The 12,343-nt window shown below is 53.2% G+C and overlaps 1 protein-coding gene across 8 annotated transcripts in view; it reads left to right on the top strand.

Moving 5' to 3' along the window:
• SLC43A3 (solute carrier family 43 member 3) overlaps positions 1 to 12,343 on the top strand; it is a 62,528-nt gene that overhangs the window by 29,353 nt on the left and 20,832 nt on the right. For all 8 annotated transcript variants that reach the window (XM_075928594.1, XM_075928596.1, XM_075928591.1 and 5 more), the window contains 2 exons: positions 11,382 to 11,620; positions 12,140 to 12,269. In XM_075928594.1, the coding sequence (XP_075784709.1) occupies positions 11,431 to 11,620; positions 12,140 to 12,269 (320 nt within the window). In that variant the 5' untranslated portion in view covers positions 11,382 to 11,430. The remainder of the gene's footprint in view (positions 1 to 11,381; positions 11,621 to 12,139; positions 12,270 to 12,343) is intronic.

Here is a 12,343-nt window from a genome sequence, read left to right as displayed (position 1 = left end):
GTGCTGCAGGGAGGGGACAGAGGCCCAGCAGGGGGCGCTGTGCCTCAGGGAGGGGACAGACCCAGCAGGGGGTGCTGTGCCTCAGGGAGGGGACAGACCCAGCAGGGGGCGCTGTGCTGCAGGGAAGGGACAGAGGCCCAGCAGGGGGCGCTGTGCCTCAGGGAGGGGACAGACCCAGCAGGGGGTGCTGTGCCTCAGGGAGGGGACAGGCCCAGCAGGGGGTGCTGTGCCTCAGGGAGGGGACAGACCCACCAGAGGGCGCTGTGCTGCAGGGAGGGGACAGAGGCCCAGCAGGGGGCGCTGTGCCTCAGGGAGGGGACAGACCCAGCAGGGGGTGCTGTGCCTCAGGGAGGGGACAGGCCCAGCAGGGGGTGCCGTGCTGCAGGGTGGGGACAGAGCCTCAGCAGGGGGTGCTCTCTCCACACAGCTAGTGCTGATCCCAATGCGAACAAGGCCTCTTGAACTTTCCAAAGATCAGTGGCATTTTTCAGCAGACCTCCCGCCATGCGCTGGCCTGTCTCCCACAGGGTGCATTCCTTTGCCAAGCTCAATTTCCCCCCAATTCCAGCTGGGTACGTTATGGCCCCTCACCTCTTGGGCACTGCTTCAGAGCAGCTTCTATGTCCCGGTCCAGAGGCAGCTGCACTGCTGCGCTGGGTGAGGAGCCCCTGCATAAACAGCTGCTGCGCCCCGCCCCTGGCGTGATCGTCCTGCAGCGATGGGGGAGAGGTCACAGTATAAGCTGCTATGCCCCACCCCAGAGGTGGCTGCTCTGTAGTGCTGGGTGGGGGATCCTTGCGTGGAGATGAAGCGTGGCTGTTAAACAGCTGCCACTACTCTCCCCGTAGGCGGCCACCGCTTACTGCTGGTCAAGAGAGTCATCTACAAACAGCTGCCACACGCCAGCCCTCAGCTGCCCTCCGGGCCCAGCCCAGTGAGGGGTGGCAGACTTGCAGAAACGTTGTGGAGCCTGGAATTTTGTGGTGCCCTTCTCTGTTCACTTTCTCGCACGGGTCACTCATGTCCCCTCTTAGCTGTCCCCGTCTTTTTAGGCTCTTCTTGCATGGAAGCCGTTCCATATCTGGGGTCATCTTTGTTGTCCTTCCCAGAACCTTTTCCAGTTCCTCTCCAGCACTTGGAGATGGGGCCACCAGACACAGTGTTCAAAGTGTGGGCACACCCCGAATTTACAAAGAATCACAGACCACTAAAACTGGAAGGGACCTTGAGAGGTCATCGAGTCCAGTCCCTGCCCTCACGGCAGGACCAAGCACCATCTAGATCATCCCTGACAGGTGTGTGTCTAACCTGCTCTTCAATATCTCCAGAGATGGAGATTCCACAACCTCCCTGAGCAATTTATTCCAGTGTTTAACCACCCTGACAGTTAGGAAGTTTTTCCTAATGTCCAACCTAAACCTCCCTTGCTACAGTTTAAGCCGATTGCTTCTTGTCCTATCCTCAGAGGCCAAGAACAGTTCCTCCCCACCCCCCACGTAACACACTTTTAGATACTTGAAAACTGCTACCATGTCCCCTCCCAGTCTTCTCTTTTCTAAACTAAACAAGCCCAGTTCTTTCAGTCTTCCTCATAGCTCATGTTTTTAAGACCTTTCATCATTTTTTGCTGCTCTTCTCCGGATCTTCTCCAACTTCTGTACATCTTTCTTGAAATGTAGCGCCCAGAACTGGACACAATACTCCAGCTGAGGCCTGGTCAGTGCAGAGTAAAGCGGAAGAATGACTTCTCCTGTCTTGCTCACAACACTCCTGTTAATGCCTCCCAGAATAAATGTTTGCTTTTTAAAAAACTGTCACATTGTTGATTCATATTTAGCTTGTGGTCCGCTATGACCACAGTACTCCTTCTTAGACAGTCACTTCCCATTCTGTATGTGTGAAATGGATTGTTCCTTCCTAAGTGGAGCACTTTGCATTTGTCTTTATTAAACATCATCCTATTTACCTCAGACCATTTCTTCAGCTTGTCCAGATCATTTTAAATGATGACCCTATCCTCCAAAGCAGTTGCATCCCAGCTTGGTATCATCTGCAAACTTAGTAAGCGTACTCTCCATGCCAATATCTAAACTGTTGATGAAGATAAGGTATGTCTACACTACAGTGTTATTTCGAAATATCTTATAGCTTATTTCGAAATAACGTGTCTACACACAAAACGCATTTCAAAATAGCATTTTGCTATTTCGAAATAGTGCGTCCACACTGAGTGGACTCTGAATTGCATTTAAGGCCGGCCGGAACCAGTTCCGGCAGGGCACCAGGTCAGTACTTACTCTGTGGGGCTGCTGCCTGAGGCTATCTGAGGTCTGTGCTTAAAGGGACGCCCCCCCGGACAGCCAGTTCTCAGGTTTCCCTGCTTGCTTGTCTACCTTGATGAGGGACAGCAAAGCATTTTGTCTCTGCGAGCTCTTGTTGCCCTCACTCAGGACACCACAGCAACCTGCAACAAGGAGCCAGAGCTGCCCCTGGGCACTCTGGTGCTTCTCTTGGACACATTGCTGTGAGCCTGGCTGCACTTTCTGCAGGCTGCCATCCGGCAGGTCCATCAGGGGGCTGTCAGTATCCAGGAGGCCCTTCGGGAGAGTTTCCACCCTGAGGAGCACTAAAAGCCTCCCTGGTCTGCCCCACTGGGGGCTTGTGCCTCATTCCTCCCTCACGTCCTTCCACTTACCCCCCCCCCCCAGCCTCCCTTCCTGATGTCAAATAAAATACATGTATTTTCATGAACAGAAACTCTCTTTATTTCACAAAACTGGGGGGAGAGGGAATGAAACTCTGGTGAGACTGAGGAAAGGAGGCTGGAGAGGTGAGAAGAGAGGGTGAGAGAGGGGAGAAGGAAACCTGGGAGGAGGGAGCTGGAAAGGGGAAGCAAGGGGAAGAAGGGGGAGGGGAAGCTCAGGGCTCAGGGCTCAGGGTTGGGTGTCTCGCCGGACCAATTTGATTGTCATGCAAACCTGCTCCTGGGTTCGCATGTGGCCTTTGGTGGCCAGGCTGGCAGCTCTCCTGCCATAGATGGCCACATTCCTCTGTCTAGTGTGGAGATCATGGTCATCGGGGGCATCCACCCCAAACCTGAAAAAGGTCCATGATCTCCACACTAGACCAGGAAGGTGCCCGCCTTCTCCAGCCCCTGGCAGGCTCCTGGGAGCTGGCAGACTGCTCCTGTGGAGCGGTGGAGGGCTGGCTGCCAGTGGCTTGCTGGCTCATGTTTTGGGGCCACTGGGTCAGGGGCAGTGACTGCTGGCTCTGGGCTGGCAGGCTTGGAGCTGTCATAGGTACTGTGGCCAGAGTCAACCCCTTTAAGGGCTCCAGGGAAGGGGGAGGGGGGGGAGAGAAGTGTTCATGGTTGATGCTGGAGCAGCCACCAGGGCACCCTGGGAAGGCTGGAGGCCCCCTATTTCGAAATAAGTGTCTACACAGCACTTATTTCGAAATAGCTATTTCGAATTTGGTGTTATTCCTCGTAGAATGAGGTTTACCAAATTCAAAATAAGCAGAGCGCTTCGAAATAGCGGTTTGGCTAGGAACGTTATTTCGAAATAAGGATTGTTATTTCGAAATAACTTTGCTGTGTAGACATACTCATATTGATCAGAACCGGTCCTAAAACAGACCCCTGCGGAACCCCACTTGTTATGCCTTTCCAGCATGATTGTGAACCATTAATAACTACTCTCTGAGAATGGTTATCCAGCCAGTTATGGTTAACCCACTTTATAGTAACCCCATCTAAGTTGTATTTCCTTAGTTTATTGATCAGAAGGTCATGTGAGACCATGTCAAATGCCTTACTACAGTCTGGGTATACCATGTCCACCACTTCCCCCTTATCCACAAGGCTTGTTATCTTATCAAAGAAAACTATCAGATTGATTTGATGTGATTTGTTCTTTACAAATCCATGCTGGCTGTTACCTATCACCTTGTCGAGATGTTTGCAGATGGATTCCTTAATTACCTACCCCGTTATCTTTCCTGGCACAGAAGATAAACTGACTGGTGTATAGTTTCCTGGGATAACACAGTGGTGTTAGGATATTTTTCTGACTTATTTTTTTATCCTTTTCCTGATAGTTCCTAACACATTATTAGGTTTTTTTTTTTAAACCCCTGCTCTGCACCGGCTGGATGTTTTCAGACAGGGCCGGCCTGAGCCATTCGTGCGCCCTGGGAGAGCGGCACCGCCCCCGGGCGTGTGGCGCATGCATGGCCCCGCACCTGCTCAGCCCGGCAGCACCGCACAGCGCTCCCTACAATGGGGCACCCCGGGTGGTAGCCTGGTCAGTCCGTAGCTTGGGCCGGCTCTGTTTTCAGACCTACCTCCAATAACTCCCAAGTTCTCTTTCGTGGGCGGTAACAGCTAATTTAGACCCCATCGTGTAGCATGTCAGGGTGGGATTATATTTTCCAATGTGCATTATTTTGCACTTATTGATGTTAAATTTCATCCGCCCTTTTGTTGCCCAGCCACCCAGTTTTGTGAGCTCCTGTTGTCACTTGTCACAGTGTTGGATGTAACAATCTTGAGTCCTTTTGTAGCAAAACAAAGCAAATGTTGCCATGTCAATGTTCACCCCTTCCCCAGAGTATTTCTGGATATGTTGAACTGCACAGAAGACCCTTGTGGGACCCTGCTATTCACCTCTCCATTGTGAGAATGTCCCATATTTTTCTTCCCTTTGGCTACATCTAGACAGCGGCGCTATTTTGGGATTCCTGAAGTATCCCAAAATAGCAATTCTGCATCTTTAAATGTGCCCGTTATTTCAAAATATATTTCAAACGAATGGGCGTGTTATTCCGGTGTCCCTGTAACCCTCATTCCATGAGGGCTAAGGGACTTGTCGAAATAGCACTTTATTTCAAAATGTATTTTGAAATAAGCTACGCAATTTGCATAGTGCAAATTGCGTAGCTTATTTCGAGGTAAGGGCAGAATGTAGATGCACCCTTTTGTGTCCTGTCTTTGAACTGGTAAGGGTGCATCTACACAGCGGGGCTTAACTCGAAATAAGCTATGCAAATTGAGTGGTGTCAGTTGTGTAGCTTATTTCACAATGGCTTACTTTGAAATTGAGAGTGTCTACACAGCACTTATTTCAAAACAGAGCACTCTTCCTCCGACTTCCCTTGCTCCTTGGATAATGAGGGTTGCAGGAGTCGGAGTAAGAAGTCCTCCAGCTTGACAGTATTTTGACAGTATTTTAAAATAACTGCCTGTTGTGTAGATGCGGAGTCAGTTATTTTGAAATACAATAAAACTCCAATTGTCCGGCATCCCGTGGTCCGGCACTCCTGAAAGTCCGGCACCAGCTGGAACCCGGAAGTGCTCCGGCCAGCCGGACAATTGGAGCTCCCCGAAGTGGCGGCGGAGAGGAGGCGAGAGGCAGGCAGTGTTCCCAGCCGACCCCCGCCCGCCCGCCTTAAACAGCCGTCTGCTTCTCGCCTCCTCTTCGCCGCCACCAATTGCAAGCTGGCTGCACGTGGCTTCCACCCCCCCCCCCCACCACAACACAGCGGAGGGTTTGCCCCTCCCCACACCCCTCCCTGCCGACTCTCCCATGCAGTGCGGGTCCCGGGAGACCCATCACAGCACCCCGCCAGAATACCTCCCGATACTCCATCATATCCGATAATCCGGCAACCCTTGGGTCCCAAGGATGCTGGATTATCAGAAGTCTACTGTAATGTGGCTGTGTAGACGTACCCTTACTGATCCATGAGGGGACCTTCTTTCTTATCCCCTTGCTACCATATTGAAAGTTATCTGCAAATCTGCCTACTCTATATTGCCGGTTGTGTAAAGCCTTCGCTCTGCTAGTACATTGGAACTACTCGATTCCCACTCTGGAAATGGGTGACAGGGGAGGGATCACGTGCGGATTACCAGTTGTGATCCCTCCCTCTGGGGCAACTGGTATTGGCCACTGTCGGCGGACAGGATACTGGGCTAGATGGACCTTTGGGCTATGTCTACACTTGTGGCGTCTTGCGCGAGTAATATGCAAATGAGGCTAAGCATGGAATATCGCCGAGCCTCATTTGCATACCGAATGAGCCACCATTTTTTTCAGAAGAGGCTCCTGCACCTAAGAACGGCATTGCACAAGAGGGTTTTTCAATGTAAACGCTCCTTCTTGTGCAAGAGCCTCATCTGAAAAAAATGATGGCTCATTAGGTATGCAAATGAGGCTCGGTGATATTCCATGCTTAGCCTCATTTGCATATTACTCCCGCAAGAAGCCACGAGTGTAGACCTAGCCCAGGTCTGACCCAGTGTGGCTGTTGTTATGTTCACATACATTTTCTGGGAATGCATTAAACTGTAAGGTCCTGCGAACACATGACAGAGAGACTGACAAAATATGCTGCTGACTGCATGGAACACTGTTTGGGGCGGGGGGTGGGAAGGGACAGTTGTCTTCCAAGCCATTTCTTTACTGATGATTTGAAGTTGGCTGAGAGAGGAATGGTTCTCAGTCGGTTGCTGTGCTTGGGAAGGCATCTTTGTAACCACTGAGCTTGGTGGTGGTTCCTTTGTCACTTTCAACCGCATTGCCTTTGAAGTTTGGCCACTTGTTGTAAGACTGTTGAGCTCTGCAACTTTGTAAACTTTATAACTCTCAGCCTTTTGCGTTCTGCAACTCACTCTACGCTGCCGTTCCCTCCTGCGATAAGGGGGAGCTGTGCAGGTGATAAGAGAGAGAGTGTGTGAGTGGAGACAAGAGCCAGGAAAAGAGCAAGGCCAAACATGTGGCGCCAGGAGCCAGGTGATCACTAATTAAAGCAATCTTGCACACACACTGCTCTAAGCCAAGGAAGGACCTGGAAGGAGGTCTGGGATGGGACGGTCCTTGCGTGCGTGACAAAAAGGAGAGAACTGAAGCCTTCTTTCTGATCAGCTGGCCGGGGGGGAATCCATGACTGCAGGCCGATGCTCCGGAGCTACTATGCCTTGGCTTTCTCTCTCTCTCTGCCTGCAACCCTTTGCCAGGGTAAGTGTGTGAGTGCCTGAGGCATGAGTGTGTGTGTGTGAGAGTGACAACTCAGTCCCCTTTAGTTTAACCCAACAGTGGCATTTAATAAATCCATATGGGTATGTCTACACTACAAAGTTAATTCGAACTAACAAACATTAGTTCGAATTCACTTTGATAGGCGCTACACAGGCAAACCGCTAGTTGGAACTTAATTCAACCTAGCGGAGCGCTTAATTCGAACTAGGTAAACCTCATTCTTCGAGGACTAAGCCTAGTTCGAATTAAGTAGTTTGAATTAAGGGCTGTGTAGCTTAATTCGAACTAGTGGTAGGCTAACCCTCCCCAGCTTTCCCTGGTGGCCACTCTGGGCACCACCAGGGAAACTCTTCTGCCCCCCTCCCGGCCCCGGAGCCCTTAAAGGGGCACGGGCTGGCTACGGTGCCCGTGCCAGGTGTAAGCCTGCCAGCACCCAGCCAGCACACCCTGCACCTGGCACGGCACGAGCCAGCCACCCGCTGCCACCCAGCCCTCTGCCTCTTCCCAGGACCAGGCTGGCGGCTCCCAGGAGCCTGCCCGGGGCTGCAAGAGGCGGGCACCCGCTTGGTCTAGTGTGGACATCGTGGATCTCATCACGACCTCCACACTAGGCACAGGAAAGTGGCCGTCTAAGACAGGATAGTCTACATGCATCTGACGAAGTGGGTCTTTGCCCACGAAAGCTTATGCTCCTACACTTCAGTTAGTCTATAAGGTGCCACAGGACTCCTCGTCGCTTTTGCAGATTCAGACTAACACGGCTACCCCTCTGATACTTAAGGCAGGATAGCTGCCAGCCTGGCCACCCAGGAGCAGGTTTGCATGAAAATCAAGGTGGTCCAGTGAGACCCCCGACCCTGAGCCCTGAGCTTAGAACAGCCGTACTGGGTCAGACCAAAGGTCCATCTAGCCCAGTAGCCTGTCTGCTGACAGCGGCCAACACCAGCTACCCCAGAGGGGATGGACCGAAGACAATGACCAAGCCATTTGTCTCGTGTCATCCATCTTCAGCCTTCCAAAACAGAGGTCAAGGACACCATTTCTATCCCCTGGCTAATAGCACTCCATGGACCCAGCCTCCATGAATTGATCTAACTTCTCTTTAAATTATGTTCTAGTTCTAGCCTTCACAGCCTACTGCAGCAAGGAGTTCCACAGGTTGACTATTTGCTTTGTGAAGAACAACTTTCTGTTATTAGTTTGAACCCATTCATTTAATTTGGTGTCCTCTAGTCCTTCTATTATGGGAACTAATGAAGAACTTTTCTTTATGCACCCTCTCCACACCACTCATGCTTTTATAGACCTCTATCATATGCCCCCTCAGTCTCCTCTTTTCTAAGCTGAGAAGTCCCAGTCTCTTTAGCCTCTCTTCATATGGGACCTGTTCCAAACCCCTGATCATTTTAGTTGCCCTCCCCTCTCCCACCCTCTCTCTTCCCCTCTCCCACCTCCTTTTCCCAGTCTCCCCGAGTTTTGTTAAATAAAGAGAGTTTCTATTTTTGAACACGTGTCCTTTATTTTGTACATCAGGATGGGGGGCTAGGGAGGGGTAAGTGGAAGGAGGTGAGGGAGGAATGGGGTACGAGCCCCCGATGGGGAGGACTGGGGTGGCTCTGCGGGCTCCTCTCCTGCAGCCCCCCGATTGACCCCCCCCCGGATGGCAGCCTGCGGCAAGAGCAGCCGGGCTGATGGCCGAGTGCTGTGATGTGCCGAGTGTGGGCATTCAGGGCACTCCAAGACAGGACTGCTTTGCTGTCCCTCATCGAGTTAGACAAGCGAGCGGGGAACCCCTGAGAACTGTCTGTCCGGGGTGGAGGTCGGGACCCTTTAAGCACAGCCCTCGGCTAGCCTGATACAGCAGCTCCACGCTCTAAATCCTAATCTGATGCCGTGTCGGCACTGCTTCCGGCCATCCTTAACCTCGGTTCAGGGTCCACTCGATGTGGACATACTAGTTCGAATTAGCAAAACGCTAATTCAAACTAGTTTTTAGGTCTAGATGCACTAATTCGAATTAGCTTAGGGTATGTCTACACTACAAAGTTAGTTCGAACTAACGGACGTTAGTTCGAACTAACTTTAATAGGTGCTACACTAGCGCTCCGCTAGTTCGAATTTGAATCGAACTAGCGGAGCGCTTAGTTCGAACTAGGAAAACCTCATTTTACGAGGACTAACGCCTAGTTCGAACTAGCTAGTTCGAACTAAGGGCTGTGTAGCCCTTTAGTTCGAACTAGTGGGAGGCTAGCCCTCCCCAGGTTTCCCTGGTGGCCACTCTGGCCAACACCAGGGAAACTCTATGCCCCCCTCCCGGCCCCGGACCCCTTAAAGGGGCACGGGCTGGCTACGGTGCCCGTGCCAGGTGCAAGCCTGCCAGCACCCAGCTAGCAGACCCTGCACCTGGCACAGCACAGAGCCACCCACCCGATGCCCCCCAGCCCACCCCCTCTTGCCGGGACCAGGCTGGCGGCTCCCGGGAGCTTGCCCTGGACCGCAAGAGGCGGGCACCTTCCTGGGCTAGTGCGGACATCGTGGACCTCGTCCACGATCTCCGCACTAGGCACAGGAAAGTGGCCGGCTAGGGCAGGAGAGCTGCCAGCCTGGCCACCCAGGACCAGGTGTGCATGAAAATCAAGGGGGTCCACTGAGACCCCCGACACTGAGCCCTGAGCTTACAATGGCCGTCCTGGGTCAGACCAAAGGTCCATCTAGCCCAGTAGCCTGTCTGCCAACAGCGGCCAACCCTAGGGACCCTGGAGGGGATGGACCGAAGACAATGACCAAGCCATTTGTCTCGTGCCATCCCTCTCCAGCCTTCCACAAACTTTGGGCAGGGACACCACTCCTACCCTCTGGCTAATAGGACTCCATGGACCCAACCTCCATCACTTTATCTCACTTCCCTTTAAACTCTGTTCTAGTTGTAGCCTTCACAGCCTCCTGCAGCAAGGAGTTCCACAGGTTAACTATTTGCTTTGTCAAGAACAACTTTCTCTTACTAGTTTGAAGCCTGCTACCCATTCCTTTCCTTTGGTGTCCTCTAGTCCTTCTTTATGGGAACTCAGGAAGAACTTTTCTGAATGCACCCTCTCCACCCAACCCCTGCTTTTAGAGACCTCTATCCTGTCCCCCCTCCGTCTCCTCTTTTCTAAGCTGAACAGTCCCAGTCTCTGTAGCCTTTCTTCATCTGGGACCTGTTCCCAACCCCTGATCATGTTAGTTGCCCTCCCCTCTCCCAGCCTTTCTCTTCCCCTCTCCCACCTCCTTTTCCCAGTCTCCCCCAGTTTTGTTCAATAAAGACAGAGTCAATGTTGGAAGAAACGTTATCTTTATTTTGTACATCAATAAGAAGGGGGGCTAGGGAAGGGTAAGTGGAAGGAGGTGAGGGAGGAATGGGGTACGAGCCCCCGATGGGGAGGACTGGGCTGGCTCTGCAGGCTTCTGGGGGTGGAAGCTCTCCTGCAGCCCCCCAATTGCCCCCTCTCCCCAGATGGCAGCCTGCGGCAAGTGCAGCCGGGCTGATGGCCGAGTGGTGTGATGTGCCCAGTGTGGGCACTCAGGGCACTCCAAGCCAGAACTTCTTTGCAAGCGGGGCACCCCTTAGAACTGTGTGTCCGGGGTGGGGGTCGGGACCCTTTAAGCGCAGCCCTCGGCTAGCCTGAGACAGCATCTCCATGCTCTAAGTCCTCCTTTTATGCCCTGCCGGCACTGCTTCCGGCCATCCTTAAGCCCTGTTCAGAGTCCACTCAATGTGGACTTACTAGTTCGAACTAGCAAAACGCTAGTTCGAACTAGTTTTTAGTTCTAGATGCATTAGTTCGAACTAGCTTAGTTCGAATTAACTAATTCGAACTAAGTTAGTTCGAACTAGCGCTGTAGTGTAGACGTACCCTTAGTTTGAATTAACTAATTCGAATTAAGTTAGTTCGAATTAACGTTGTAGTGTAGACGTACCCCCTGGTATTTCCTCCTCCCCTTGAGTAGCCTCGTTCCGCCCAACTTCGGTGTTGCCTGTTTGCTCCGCACCCTCCTGCAAGGCCCGGCACCGAGTTAGCCCTCCAGCCTTTGTCTGTGAGCACGTGGGCGTGTTGCGGGCACCCGTGTCTTGTGTGGGATGCTTGGATTTCACGGTTCCTTGTTGGCCTTTCCCATCGTCTTTCCTAGCCTCCATATGAGGATTCTCCAGAGGCGGCCGCCTCTCAGTGCTGGGTGGGGAAAGCCTCTATTAGCCGCTGTTCCTCCCCCCTCCCCAGAAGCAGCTGCAGCTCAGCCCCAGGCATGGGCATCGGAGGTCTCTGCAAAGGGTTGACCTCCTGGGATGTCTCTTTGTGGTTCCAGGCTCAGAAAGGGACCCTCCCCGGAGCAGAAGGGCAGCGAGCAGGACGCCATGGAGGGGCAGGGCGCGGTGCTGGCCAAGCGGCTGGCTACCCTGCTCTCCGGCCTGCTGGAGTGCATGTGCTTTGCTGGTGTCATCTTCGGCTGGGCGTCGCTCGTGTTCGTGCTCAAGGACATGCATTACTTCGAGGAGCTGTGCGTGCCGGCGGCTAATGGCACGGGCAATGGCACACAAGGCCCAGGTACGGCGGGGGCAGTGCTGGAGGGGGGAGGGAGTGCCGGGGAGGGAGTGGGCAGTGCTGGAGAGGGGTGGGGCAGCAACGCAGAGGCTAGGAGGGGGATGGTGTCCATCTGGGCTGCAGCACCAGAAGCCTGAGGTGAATATGCAAATAGTGCAATGCCCTCATTTGCATATTTGGGGTGATGCATTGTCACGTTTGCAGATCCCTAAATAAAGATTCCTTTGCATTTTGGTTCCTGACCTTGAGCTCCCCCCCAGTGACGCCCGTTTCCCTCAGACTCCCTCTTGGGCTGTGGGTGGGAGAGAAGAGAGGACCTGTTAGGGGCATGGGTGAAGGGCATGAGGGAGCGTCTCCGGACTGCGGGCCTTGGGTGTGGGGAGGGAGGGGGTGTCAGGCCATGGGGACCGTGTCTGGGGGTGAATCTGTGTTGGGGCCCCATGTGGGTGTTGGGGTCTAGGTGAGAGGCCTGTGGGGGCGCCGGGTGAGCCGGGTCAGCGTCTCAGGCCACGCTCTCCCCAGACTGCCGGGCGCAGGACGAGAAGCTGTCACTGGTCTTCACTATCGGCTCCTTCATGAACAACTTCATGACCTTCCCCACCGGCTACATCTTTGACCGCTTTGGTACCATGCCCGCGCGCTTGCTGGCCATGTGAGTGGGGGGGAGGCCCAGGGACCCACCCCTGCTCCATTGAGACCAGCCCCCTGAACCCACCCCACTCCTAC

Source organism: Pelodiscus sinensis, chromosome 4 (assembly GCF_049634645.1).
Source record: "Pelodiscus sinensis isolate JC-2024 chromosome 4, ASM4963464v1, whole genome shotgun sequence".
In the NCBI taxonomy this organism is placed as follows: Eukaryota; Metazoa; Chordata; order Testudines; family Trionychidae; genus Pelodiscus; species Pelodiscus sinensis.
The sequence above is the reverse complement of the archived record's forward strand: the minus strand, read 5'-3'. Positions and strand labels throughout refer to the sequence as shown.